At 38.5% G+C, this 12,822-nt stretch overlaps 1 protein-coding gene across 1 annotated transcript; it reads right to left on the bottom strand.

The window, feature by feature from the left end:
* Positions 1 to 8,248: 8,248 nt before the first annotated feature.
* Positions 8,249 to 12,815, bottom strand: cnih4 (cornichon family member 4). The gene is made up of 5 exons (XM_079562201.1): positions 12,692 to 12,815; positions 11,401 to 11,469; positions 11,208 to 11,320; positions 10,096 to 10,236; positions 8,249 to 9,197 (listed from the first exon to the last, which is right to left on the bottom strand). Exons 1-5 carry the CDS (start codon positions 12,758 to 12,760, stop codon positions 9,170 to 9,172), a joined length of 420 nt encoding a protein of 139 aa, XP_079418327.1. The 5' UTR covers positions 12,761 to 12,815; the 3' UTR covers positions 8,249 to 9,169.
* Positions 12,816 to 12,822: the final 7 nt, after the last annotated feature.

Genomic DNA, 12,822 nt, shown 5'->3' with positions numbered 1-12,822 from the left:
ATATTTGAATCGACTAAAATTACATTAAAGCAGTACTAAGTAACTCTTCCCCCTAGAGGCCATAAGCGCAACTGCAGGTGTAGTAGCAAGTTACGATTTTTAAATGTATTAATTGTCTTGGAGAGTAAATTCTACGCTGACAGGAAAGGCGAAGGGAGAGAGGGTTACTGTGCATCCAATTATACAATAGAAATATTTTGTTTCACTCAAACTTGGCTGTAAATACTGTTTAAAGTGACGCTAGCCCGCAGTTAGCTTTGCCCGTTAGCATGTTAGCTTCTTCTTCGTGATTACATTAGTGTGTATTGCTTTCTCCGGACCGGTGGCAGTCAAGTTGCAAACATGGTTTTCTGGCCAGAGACACCAGGGGGAGATGAAAGACCCCCCAATCATCCCATAAACACTTGTATTACCCCCACAGGGACTACGGAAAGGATTTATTAAGGTAAATAAGTTACTTAGTACTGCTTTAAAAGATAGGCCTTTATTGATCTCGCAATGGAGAAATTCAACATTTGACGATGACTATAGGTTCAATACAGGTTTAAAGTAGTATTAGTAGTAATGTAGCAAAGAAAGGGCCCCGGACCCTACTTTGGGAACCACTGATGTAGGACATATGCTTCACCAGAGAAGACGTTTGTGTTTATAAAGGCAGGTGAGTTTGTCTTGAAGCTAAATGCTAGCATGACGTAAAAGATTAGATAAAGCTAATTATAACTAACTACCTACCGTTTTTTCTGGACTATAAGTCGCTCTGGAGTATAAGACACACCAAATATGCGTAGTGAAGAAGAAAAACAGGCTGAATAGGCATAGCTATTAGTTAATATTTATAATGGATCATATTAATGTTAGCCATTAGCTTTACGATAAACTCATCTACCTTTATTTACCAGGAACTTAAACTTTGTTATTAACAACTACGGTAACTAACAGTGGATTGTTTTGGTTTCCAACAATCAGTTTACAGAAAGTTCATCCCAAGGGAGTATGCGACTTTCCCTGGCCTTTGCTGATTTGGTTGCATATTTTCCAAACAGTGCCCCCTACATCCGGGAGTAATAACTGCACGAACGAGTAGTGAACATTCAGTCTCTCTTCTCTTCGCGTATGTTGTATAATTTCTAAACAACCTTCCAGCCTCCATCTGAACATTGCACTGACCTGGTTTGTGTGGTTTCAAAGCTTCGTTGGCCGCTGCCTGATTTGAAAACAAAGAAAAAGAAAAACGCTTTTCCTTTTGGCCTTCAGTTTATACCCGCTTTATTTTTTTCGCTGTTACATCTTTTATGCTTTTCTCCGATCTTATTTTCCAAAAGGTATTTTTATTTTCTCAATGTAGCATCTCTTGGTTTCTTGGTTTGCTTCAGCTCGATGTTTTAAAGATTTATTTATTGTCTTTTATTTGTAATTGTGACGCAAGTGGAGCGGGTTTTGGACGACACACTCACTCATTTTGGTTAAAAACCGTCCACATTTTTCAAGCTCATTTTCAGGTTTTTTCATGTATGGAAACAGACCAAAGCCAATAAAAAATGACTATTATGTGCCATCTCTGTGGTAAAGTTCAAACAAACCAACAAATATAGTTACCTCATTTTAATAAAATGGTTCTAAGAGGAAAATACTTGAAGCCATACTGCGTAACAATAGAATACAAGCATACAATCATTATTGCTTTTATTTTTAAAAAAATATCTACACAGGCCTCTTTACTACCTCTCCTTTGCGGGGACAGGGTCACCACAGGATCAGGTAGTCAAACATGAGGTTTAAATGTAATTGGTCCTTTTGTAAGTGCTTTATTTAGAAAACCCACTGCAAAAAGAGTTGTCCCTCAGTGTCTCGCTGAGCAGCAAAATGACACCGAGACATTTTTTGTTTAAACATGTGGGGTTTGCAATAGTTTAGTTGCAACATAGAACCTGGAATGTTCCGCAGTGTGGCTTTAGCAAAGGACTGATTTAAGCACAAATGCTCTCCTTTAGCTTATATAAAGTCGTCATGTCTTGGTAATTTTGACATGACATGCCTTCAAGTGCCAAAAAGATTGTGAAGGAACAAAAATATGTTCCGCTTAAGAAATTATGAATGACAGGATTCCTTTATTTTGTAATCGGAAGTGGCAAAGTTTTCAAAAAGTCATCTGGACAAGTGGCTCATTATTTGGACCTTCCTGGCCACGTTGTTGTCTTCATGGATGACCAGGCTCGGTGCCAGTGACTGAAAGCAAAAAGTATGCGAGCACTTTCAACCAAAGACTTGGTAAGATGACCCAAGATTACCAGAATGTTCAAAACAAGTAAAAATAGGTTTACATTTGCACATTGTAAATAGCATTCAGCTGGTCTGTATGCATAAAAAATATATATTTAGGCCAGAGAGCAAGGCCGGGACGAGAGCGTGGCGGTCGCAAAAGCCTTTATTACCGCCTGAATCTTTATATACAAATATAATATTAACATTATTTCTTGCTGGTTATATTGGCTTTGGTCAATTTAGGGCATTTCTTGAACTACATTTTTCCTTGCGATACTGTGCCTTCCACAAATAACAGCATTTCTATGAAAGTACAAACAAAGAGATCAGTAGATATCAAATTGTTTTGGTCGAAATTAAATACCGTTTAAAGTGGTTCTAGCCCGCAGTTAGCTTTGCCCGTTAGCCTGTTAGCTTCTTCTTCGTGATAGCATTACTATGTATTGTACTATGTTGAGGTCAGAGTTCCCTTTTACCAATAACTGCATAAGTGAGGGATGCCGGTGTTTGCGGAGGGCACTGTATATGTGGGTGAGTGTGTCGTTTGTGGTCAGCGATGTGAATACATTTGTAACATAGAGCCTCATGGGGAACCTGTACAGAGAATTTCCTAAAAGTCTATGGATCAATGCCTGATATTGTGTTTGAGATGTGCTGTAACTTCCTTTGTTTATGGCATGTAATACGGGGCAGCTTCATGTTTCGGGCTCCCACTTATTCACTATGACAGTAAATTATTTAATATATAATCAGGTTATTGAGCTTTTGAAGGGCCTATCGTACTCTATTTTTTTTAACATTATTATCATGCTTTGTCATATCCTTCATCAAAACCATACCTGGGATGGTGTTTTGTGGATGTAAAAAAGGCGTTTTAAAATGTTTATTTTTGCGCCTCCAACACTTTTTTGTTGTTGTAAATTGACGTATTTACATTATTTTGAAACACAAATTGCCATCTATGTAAAACCAACTTATCCATCGGTTTGGTTAGAGTCATTGGCCTTTTCAACATGTTCCACATCTTCAACCAGTAACGGGGCAAAAAGTATAAATACAGGCGGCATCACCCCATGTTTGAAAACAGTTAAGGGGGAAAATAATTTGGAGAAAAATGGAAACTTTCTCTAATTATTCAAAAACTACTCTAACAAATGCTGAATTATGAACATAGTTGTGTGCTAAATAAAGATACAAAGACATGGGGAGGAGAAAAGTCACTTAACAGCCCATGAATACATAAATAATGGAGAATACTAACACAATGCTTCATGTTAGCATTGTGCTAATGCTAACGGCTAACTAGCACTAGCTACGACTGACGTTTTTTCACTTCTCCTGAATAATCTGCTGTGATAAAACATCCATATGGACCAGATTAACATTTGACTTTATTTGTGTGTGGTAAATAAGTCCATATTCCACCAGAAAATGGCTAAAAAGAGTGGAAAATTGTGTTTCCCAAAAGATTATATTTTCCCCCTTGACGAAGCCACGCCCCCTTCTATGACACGATGCCGCCTTCAGCAAAGTTATAAAACAAGGTATCATGTATGCAAGTAATTGACATTTATGTAAAATGATTTCTACATTAATATTTGTTTTACTAAAATATAAAGTTGTTACGTTTTCTAAAATGTTAAAAAGTGCCTACAATTTTCTGGGAAAAATCTGCCCCTGTTTTTGAGAGAGAACCACAAAATCACATTTTACATTTCAGTAAAACAATATGTATATTTACAAATCATGATTTTTTTTTTTTTTCGCCAATCATGTGAGTAAGCTGTACCTGTTCATTTACTCTTAGGAGTTGCACAAACACTGTTGTGACTGGATCAGAGAAACACAATGATGGTAAATACAAAGCTACAAAAAAATACTTGAATTATGTACTGTGTGATAAGCCATTAACTACTGTGCAAACCGGCCCATAACTTACTCCTATACAAGAGAGTGTATAGGCCTACTGATTCTTTTTGCGCACTCAGCAGTAGCAGTAATTTATTTCACTGGGATGAGCGAGTGAGGGAACACAAGGATAATATAATCCCAGCACTGTGTTGTTTTGTTTTTTAATACAATAATTACATAATTTTCATTTAAAATTCTGTTATTGTTTCCATTTGTCCATATCTGTTTAGTTTTGGCCTAATATCACACATAATAATGCCATTTTCACTGTAAACAGCACCCTCAACGTTCCTGAGTGTCAAAACAAATAAAGTTTGTAACACAAAGTTGACACTCATTTGGCTTGTGCTGCCATCCTGTTACATCCCCTGCATCTCCAGCACCGTCTCAGCCCCTCCGGATGGGCCGAAATATTCGAATAAGTGGGAGCCTTCTCTTTGAGCATCACCAGCTTTCGCGTCCTCACAAATCGATAGATGTCACACTGGACTCACTGGTTGTCTGGTGTTTTGAATATTCTTTTTTTATTTTTATTTTAGTTTGTTGGTTTGCTGCAGCGTTCCCAGCTCCCCTCCGTTTTTAATAACCTTCGTGTTGGGCAGACACTCGAATCGGGAGCTGTTTTTAAAAAAAAGAAAAAAAGCTTGCAGAGGGATTGTTTTGACGCCATTTTGCAATTTAAATGTGTTATTACAAAAAAGTGATTGTACTGTTCTGTATTGTTCTGTAGGAGAATTGTCATGTAACAGATTTTAAATAAAGTATTCAGGGGTTTCAAGAAATTAAACCGTTTTCGTTTATGTATTGAACACCATGGGGAAGCACATTAAAGGGGCTAGATCATATAGTTCTATGGGCTAGATGCAAGTTAGCCATTTTATACTCACTACTGCCACCTCAGGTCACATGTGTAACTACACCTTTTATATTAAGCTTGTGCATGATGGCAATTCGGACCTGAAGTAACAACTTTTTGAGTGACAGTGCAGGATTTTCGAGACAGGTGTGGGCTCTTTCTGCACATTAGGACATGACTGGAACAGGTAGGGGGAGGAAAACACTTAATTTTAACATTTTTAAACTCACTCAACTTACGTCACAGGGGGCTAGTGCGTTTCAGGCTGTGTTTTTAAGATAGTCTTGAATTAAATGAAGCAACTCACTTTTTAACTTTCATTTCTTTATTTAAGAAACTTCCTCAAACTCAAAACAATACTGCAGCAGACAGTTCGCCCACACTTGAGAGAAGTAAATTCACATTTGGACAAACCACCAGGGTGATGGATTTCAACAGCAGAGGAATGTACACATATAAAAAGCCACGTTCGCCGTTTGTAGCTTTAGCCGACTCTAGCTGAAATTAATTACATTGGGTCATTTTGATTAGGCTTCTTATCAGGTATATGATAAGTCACAACGTGAAACATGGATTTGTTCTGAGCATTTAAGGGAGACACTGCAGATGAATTGGAGGAACATTCTTTGAGACATAAGAACATTATATGATGTGTAATAATAGCCAAAATTGCCTATATATTTAATCTGTAGATTGTTGGATTATTTTAGGAGAGAAGCTTGGATATAATCTTTCAGCAAATAAGTAAGTAAATACTGGGTAAAAAACATCTGTTCTTTTTTTTTTTTTTTTACTGTTGTTTTAACCTCTTAACCCTCACCGTAACCGAGTGCATTTTCTCCAGTTCAGCTTAACCCAAATCTAAAAGGTTACAGCCTATAGGCCAGTGTAACGCCTCATTTGAAAGCTAAGACCTACAAAACTCATCGAAATGCATCTTTTTCACTTTTTTGACCTTTTTTTTCCCATGGCTTTTTTGTTGTTTTTTTTGTCTCCTTTTCATTAGGTTTTTGTTGCGTTTTTATCCTTGTTTTCATCTCATTATTGTTGCTATTTTGACACTTTTTTCAAGAGGTTTTCAGATTTGGGTAAAGCCAAACTGGAGAAACTGTGCTAGATCGGTGGGGATTAAGGACAGTTAAAACAAATGAAATATTATAAACAAATCCTTGTGTTTTCAATTTTCAAATATAGATTTTTTCCTTTCACAATTTTGCCAATTACAAGACTAAAAAATAATACTAAAAATAGTTGGTGCCACTTTAAGGGTTGCCTTTGAGGGGGAGGGAAAGGCATTTTGAGACAACAGATTTTGTAGTTATAATTCCCCATATAAACCTATGGATGAAAGTTTAGTCAGTAAAATATTAAAAGACTGTTTCCAGGTAAAAGCTAGCACCAAAGTGCCAAGTGCATCTGAAGTGCCTCCCCTTAAAATTGCTGGCAGGAGGATAAATTCATCCAGCAACGAGAAGCTGCTTTTATTTACAAGGCAGAGTGGGTCAATCAGTAAAAACCTTTGTTCTGACTGGCAGAAGAGAGTTATTGTCTTGTAAAATGTGGCAAAAAAAAAAGAGTAAACACTTTCAAAATAGCCGAAAGTACCCACATTTTAAGACTCAATTCCAGAATGAATTGTGGAAAGTGAACTGCCATTTGTTCTGATCAAAGCGCATCAACCGGGAATATTTAAAACAGAAACAAATATTTACACAAAGTAAAAGGTATAAGTGAACCCCAAACGCTTTTCTCATGCACCGATTTAGCTGGATATAAAACTGTCTGCATATAATCTGAAACTTGCTTTGTGATGGGAGTGTCTTAAGTTGGTTCAAAAATCCTCACAAATAATTTAATAAAAGCGATGACAACAAAGCGTTAGTGCTGCAGAAGACAAGTGTGTCCTCTGGGAAAAATAAGGATAAAATAGCCTAACCGTGTCCTGTTCAGTGGATATGTTGCATCAGGCATAACACTGGGATATAAGCGAGTTTGACGGTAGGAGGTGTTTTACAATTGTGACAGCCTTCCTCATTTTGCCTGTCACCTCACAGAGCCGGTTGTGACATGTTTTAAAACGTGTTACTCAATATTGAGAGCCAACAGAGGAAGACAATCTGTAGTGACTATCAGAGGAGCTTTAGATCTGGTTTAGTGCAACTCTTATGGTGCTCAAAACCATTCACTCCTCCCTTGAAGTGTCTGGCTTTTCCACCCTAAAAGCCTATGATGTACTACTTAAATTAAAACTTTGCCGCTTCTAAATAAACATGGAATATTGTTTGGCGCACATTGAACGAGGGGCATCACGCACCTGCATATCAACTCATTGTGAAGGAACTCGTTGCCCACGTCTTCTCGCTGCTTCATTACGGAGCAACCGTAGACTGTAAATGTAGAATGGACTAATTGTAGCCTAGTCCTTCCTGAAGCCGCAAGGAAATGACGGTGGGCTCCAGAAGTGGATTTTATCGAACAAAGTCTTGTATTAAAAGGAATAGGCCACCGCGGCGCTTCTACATACTGAGATATCTTCTTACCTTAGACGAGTTGATGCGTAACTCTCTGGTCTTTGTGCGTGCACTCGGTCACGAAAATAGACCAAAGACGTTGTTAGCATTTGGCTTCTCCCAGTATATTCCTATAGCTCCAAACTGGGGCGAAGTTAGACGCTACCTACCAAGCTCTTCCACGTTTTCCTGTTTAAAGGAATAGGCCACCGCTTTTAAATACAGAGATATGTTCTTGCCTTAGCTTAGACGAGTTGATAGGTAGCTGTCTGGTCTTTACGCGTGCGCTCAGTCATGTAAACAGAGCACAGACAGCGTTAGCATTTAGCCTCACCTCTTCTCATCTATGGATCCAAACGGAGGTGAAGTTACAAGCTCTTCCATGTTTTCCCTATTTAAATATGGTTACATGAGTAGCTACACAATCCAAGTATAGTCACACAAAATTAAACCTGTCAATTTTCTAAGCGGATAAAAAGGGGAACTATATTGCAATATTGTAGTATTGTCTTGCAATATAGTTCGTAGTACTTTCCGCTTAGAAAATCAACATGTTTAATTTTGTGTGACTATGATTGGATTGTGTACAGGCTCGTATTTAAATTTAAAAAACGTGGAAGAGCTTGGTCGCTTCTAACTTCACCTGTTTGGATCCAATGCTAACGCCGTCTGTGCTCTGTTTACGTGACTGAGCGCACGCGTAAAGACCAGACAGCTACATATCAACTTGTCTAAGCTAAGAACATATCTCAGTATGTAAAAACAGTGGCCTATTCCTTTAACACACGCGACATTGTCCAATTTTTATTTTTGTCATATTCTAAATATAGGAGCTGGCACCAAAAACCCAGCCAAATTGCTAGCACAATTGAGCTTCGGTAATGGGGGGAGCCACTCTCACTTAGTCCATTCTTAGTTTCCAGTCTCTGGCAGCAACATGTTGGGTGTTAGGGTTAGCGTGTAGCGTGTAGCGAAAGGGAGAAGAAAGCAGTTTTCGATCAGTATCTATCCATCTAGTATTCCATGGAAGTGTGATTGCACAATATATCGGCTCAATGCTACAGTACTGGAAACCACATAAATATAAAACATATCATAATACACAAATGATGTCGAGTGATCCAGTTGTTATGCCTGATTGTTTGATAATACTCCACTGTTTAACTGGTCAGCCCAGAAGATTTCATAGCCCTGTTTGTTTCCTATTACAATAGATTTTACTGAAACACCTTTTAGAATACGCTGGATAGGTTTGCTCACTGCTACTTAATACAACTGTTTCCTTGTGGAAGTCGTCTTGTTTTCTGTGAGTGGATAAAAGTGAGGACCAGTGGTTTTCAAATAGTGTTCCAAAACCAATAACGTTTCAAAATCAGCATACTACATTCTTTATGGCACTTATCTATTTCTCTTTAAGGCCTCAAATGAGCTGAACTGTACTGTATTGTCCCACAAAACCCCCTTTTAGCGTCCTGAACCACCATTGGAGAACCACTGCTCGTCTGTCTGTGGATAATGTTGAGATTAAATGAAATGGATGCGTCTCCTCAGCTCAGCCGCTCCCAGTCGATTAATGGAGTTTTGAGTGAAAAAAATCCACACGTCTGAACTGACTTTGCCGTTTGGAGGTTCAGTCATTGATGAGAGCCAGGATCATGCTGCAAAACAAAAACAAAAATACGTTAAGTGACATTTATTACACAGTGAGTCAGGTCTGACTGCAGGAAAGCTTTAATCCACTAGGCTGTCGTGAACTCTCCTCGTCCATCCCTCTGCTGCCTCTACTGTGTGCATAAGCTTTTTTTAGGGATGTACAATAATAGCAGCCAATATCTGACTCTATGGCGTCATGACTGATAATCTGAGAAAACATTTTTAAGGCCGGTAATGCCCAAATTGCAGACCGGAGCTGCTGCAGATTCACAACAGCAGATTTCCGAGCGTCTTCTGCACCGTTGTGACTTACACTGAAGTTACCACAACATTTTTACCGCAACAACAGGATATGTGGAAAAGACGGGGAAGTTTGTATTGCATGAACCCGCACTGAAGTTAAACACACGAACAGAATGGGTCCTAAATTGATCTATTGTCTTTATATTTGAGTGTGATGAATGAGGAGTTTTGCATGCATGGTTTCACACGTTTGATCAGAGATAGCTTTGTCCAATGGGAAACCTTTTTCGATATTATGGCCCCAGACACCATTCACAGCGCAGATCCAGCCACTAAATCTGGCTCTCTGATCATTGCTTTTAATCCTGTGTCTTTATAAAAGTCAAAAAGCTGCTGAATTGTAGCTCTGGTTCACAACACCCACAGTGAAGCTACTTCTTTCCGTTCCTGCATTGTAGCCACGTGACTTTTGGGGAAAGCTCCAACCATAGACTTTGCATGTAAACCAGACGCTCTAAACATGTTTGAGCACAGCAAAATGGATGCATAAGGCACCAGCAGTTCTGAAATACATGCAAGATTATGGAGACTGTCTCATTGAAATTCAAGTGTCAAGGCCTTGGGGATGTTTCCTGCTGAGGCGTGCCTGTGTGCCGTTACCTGTACAGGTAGATGAAGAAGCAGAGCAGGTGGTAGCCCAGTTTGATCATGGCCTCCTTCATGTGAGACTTGAGCTGACCGCGATTGTGGATCTCTGTGGGGTCAAAGACTCCCATGTTCCCCATCGGCACCTTCACGTACCTACAGAGCATTTCACATTGAAAACCATTACAGACAATAAGAATCTGTATAAGATTAGAGTTTGTTATTTTCGGAAGTAGGGAGGCTCTATTACATTATATGGTTTAGGTCAGTCATTCTCAAACAGTGGTGGGAGTTAATAGTTACTCACGGTCAGCAACAATTTCAGCCTTTGTTCATTTGAGAGTTCATTTGTCCATTATTTATGCTTTACTGATACATGTTTTTTCCAATGTAGACATAATGTGGTTTTATTTAGAGCTATTTTAGACCTGGATTAGTCCTGTTTGGATCTTGATCTCAGCCTAGTGGCAAATGGAAGGTCAAATACTTTATATACTATAATACTTTCACTTGAATTTGTAGGTTTTGGTGTAAAGTTTGAGGTAATGCCAGACTGAGGATAAACCTGGAAGCTCAGCTCTGAAAGAGAAATGACTTAACACTTCATTCACACTTTCAACAATGGCTAAAAATAATATTCAGGGTGAATATTATTCCTCCATCTGTGAGATCAATAAAGTACCATCTTATCTTATCTTTATCTTATCTATTACAATAGTACAAACACACAGTATCAAAGACATCAATAATTCATATACTGTAGAGGCGTTTTGGCAAGCAGCTTTCCCTGTATGTAAACAGAGAAGGAATAATAAAAGTAAATAATTGTGTATCTTTCTTAATTGATTTGATGCTTTTCTCTCATCCTTATATTCTCCATCACTACATTCATACATTTCTTTGGTCTTCTAAAACACAATCTAAAATGAGCTCTCTGCATAAACTCTTGACTCCTTCTTCAATGCTTTTCATTCTCATCCTCTCACCTGTTCCTGAATGCCACTGATTATCAAAGATAGAAAACACAGCTGCTGCTTTGCCGCTGTGCTACACTCATTTTTTACAAACACCAAGTGCTCTTAACACTGCATTGTATGTGTTGTGTTGATTTTTTCCACTGATTTTACCTGTAAATATTCCAGACTGCGACCGGAAAGTTGAGCAGAAAAATGAACCAGTGCATCGACACAAGCATCAGCATCGTGGAGAGGCACTGGCCGATCATCTCTGGGATCACCCACTACAAAACACAACAAATAAAGATATAGAGCCAACAAATAACACAATAAAAACTACAGTACTGGCAGGGATTTTACTGACTTTGTTGAGTTTCGAGCAGCAGGCTCTTGCATTGATGTAGTCGCATTCAAGATCAGACAAAGTTATGATCTGAAGTGGATGAGTGGTTAAGGAGTAAATGAAACGTACAACAAGATAAAAAATACACCAACTTAGTACAGACGTTCATGTTGTCGGTAGGACTGGGTTGATTCAATACCAATACAAGTATCGGATTTTATGTGCATGTATATGTAATGCATTAAATAGATAATAATAGTTCTATGGTGGGTCAAAACATCTTTCACAAACAGAGCATTGCTTCTGGGAAAAGATCAGCGCTGTATAAGATCTGTGATGTAAATAAACAGCTCTTCAAGCTTGGAAAAATCAGCTGTTTGCCCACCAGTCGCCAAAACATCCAGTGAAAATGGCGATGAAAAAGGCGATGTTGAGGGTGTAACTACAAAGAGGAATAGGTACCAACTCTCCTTTGTGACCTCTTAATAATCAAAAATGTATTACAAATTAATGGTGAATGTTTTTTTTTTTTCTTTATGGGCACATCTGCAAACCAAGTGATTATGCATAAATGTAGTCATTCAAAATATAGACCATAAATATCATGTGTGTGTACTGGTTAGGTTATGCTGAATTCTAATACATAACATTTACACATGGGATATTGCTAAATCCGAGCTTTGCGACACTTCAAAATGCCATAAAAGCCTGGTTGAATGCAAGAATGGTAAATGGTCTCAATTTGTGTAGTTCTTTTGTACCTTTATTAGGCCCAAATCACTTTGCATCAAGGAACCGGTCACCCATTCACTCTCTCATTCATACACCAATGTACGTTGTAAACATACCAAAATATGTCTTTTGAAACAATCACACCAAACCAACCCACTGGCATTTTAAGACATCTTAAAAAGCAAACTTTATTAGCTAAAAATTCAATGTATAACTTTGAAAAGTGAGCAAGCCAAAAGAGATTAAGAAGCACAGCATAGAATTACATATTGATAGCACTCGTGATCGACTGAGTCATTCAGCGCTAATGCATTTCCTCTTATCCCTGACCACTTTTTAAGCATCTATTCTGAAAAGTAGCTTAGTTTACGACCTAAAATTGGACTAAATTTGACCACGCCTATAGGAAAAAGAAGAGTTGAGAGTGCGGCTAAACCCAACCCCCGGCGGCTAGTGCTAAAACAGCTAGCACCGCAATGCTAACTGCGCTCATAAACAAACGAACGGAAGCGATTTCAGACACAGGTTTCACATCAGATGATTGAGACAAAATGGAGAAGTCATCGTGATAAAAGGATACAAAATAGACCGATAAGAAAATCAGCGCACAGCAGTCGACCAGTGAGAGAATGAAGACTGCCGCCTCCATGTTTGGGCCAGTTCTTCTTCTACGGCGCGTCTTCTTCTTCGTGGGATTCAGACACGCGCTCG

The sequence above is a fragment of the Gobius niger genome (assembly GCF_951799975.1).
Source record: "Gobius niger genome assembly, chromosome: 8".
In the NCBI taxonomy this organism is placed as follows: Eukaryota; Metazoa; Chordata; class Actinopteri; order Gobiiformes; family Gobiidae; genus Gobius; species Gobius niger.
The sequence above is the reverse complement of the archived record's forward strand: the minus strand, read 5'-3'. Positions and strand labels throughout refer to the sequence as shown.

Bases quoted from the DNA above. Each gene is read 5' to 3' on its own strand.
- cnih4 (XM_079562201.1), bottom strand. From the start codon at position 12,760: ATGGAGGCGGCAGTCTTCATTCTCTCACTGGTCGACTGCTGTGCGCTG. The intron at 11,470-12,691 runs GTATCCTTTTAT...CATCCACTTCAG, and splicing joins TTTTCTTATCGGTCTATTTT to ATCATAACTTTGTCTGATCT. The intron at 10,237-11,207 runs GTAAAATCAGTG...AATGCTCTGTAG, and splicing joins GCAGTCTGGAATATTTACAG to GTACGTGAAGGTGCCGATGG.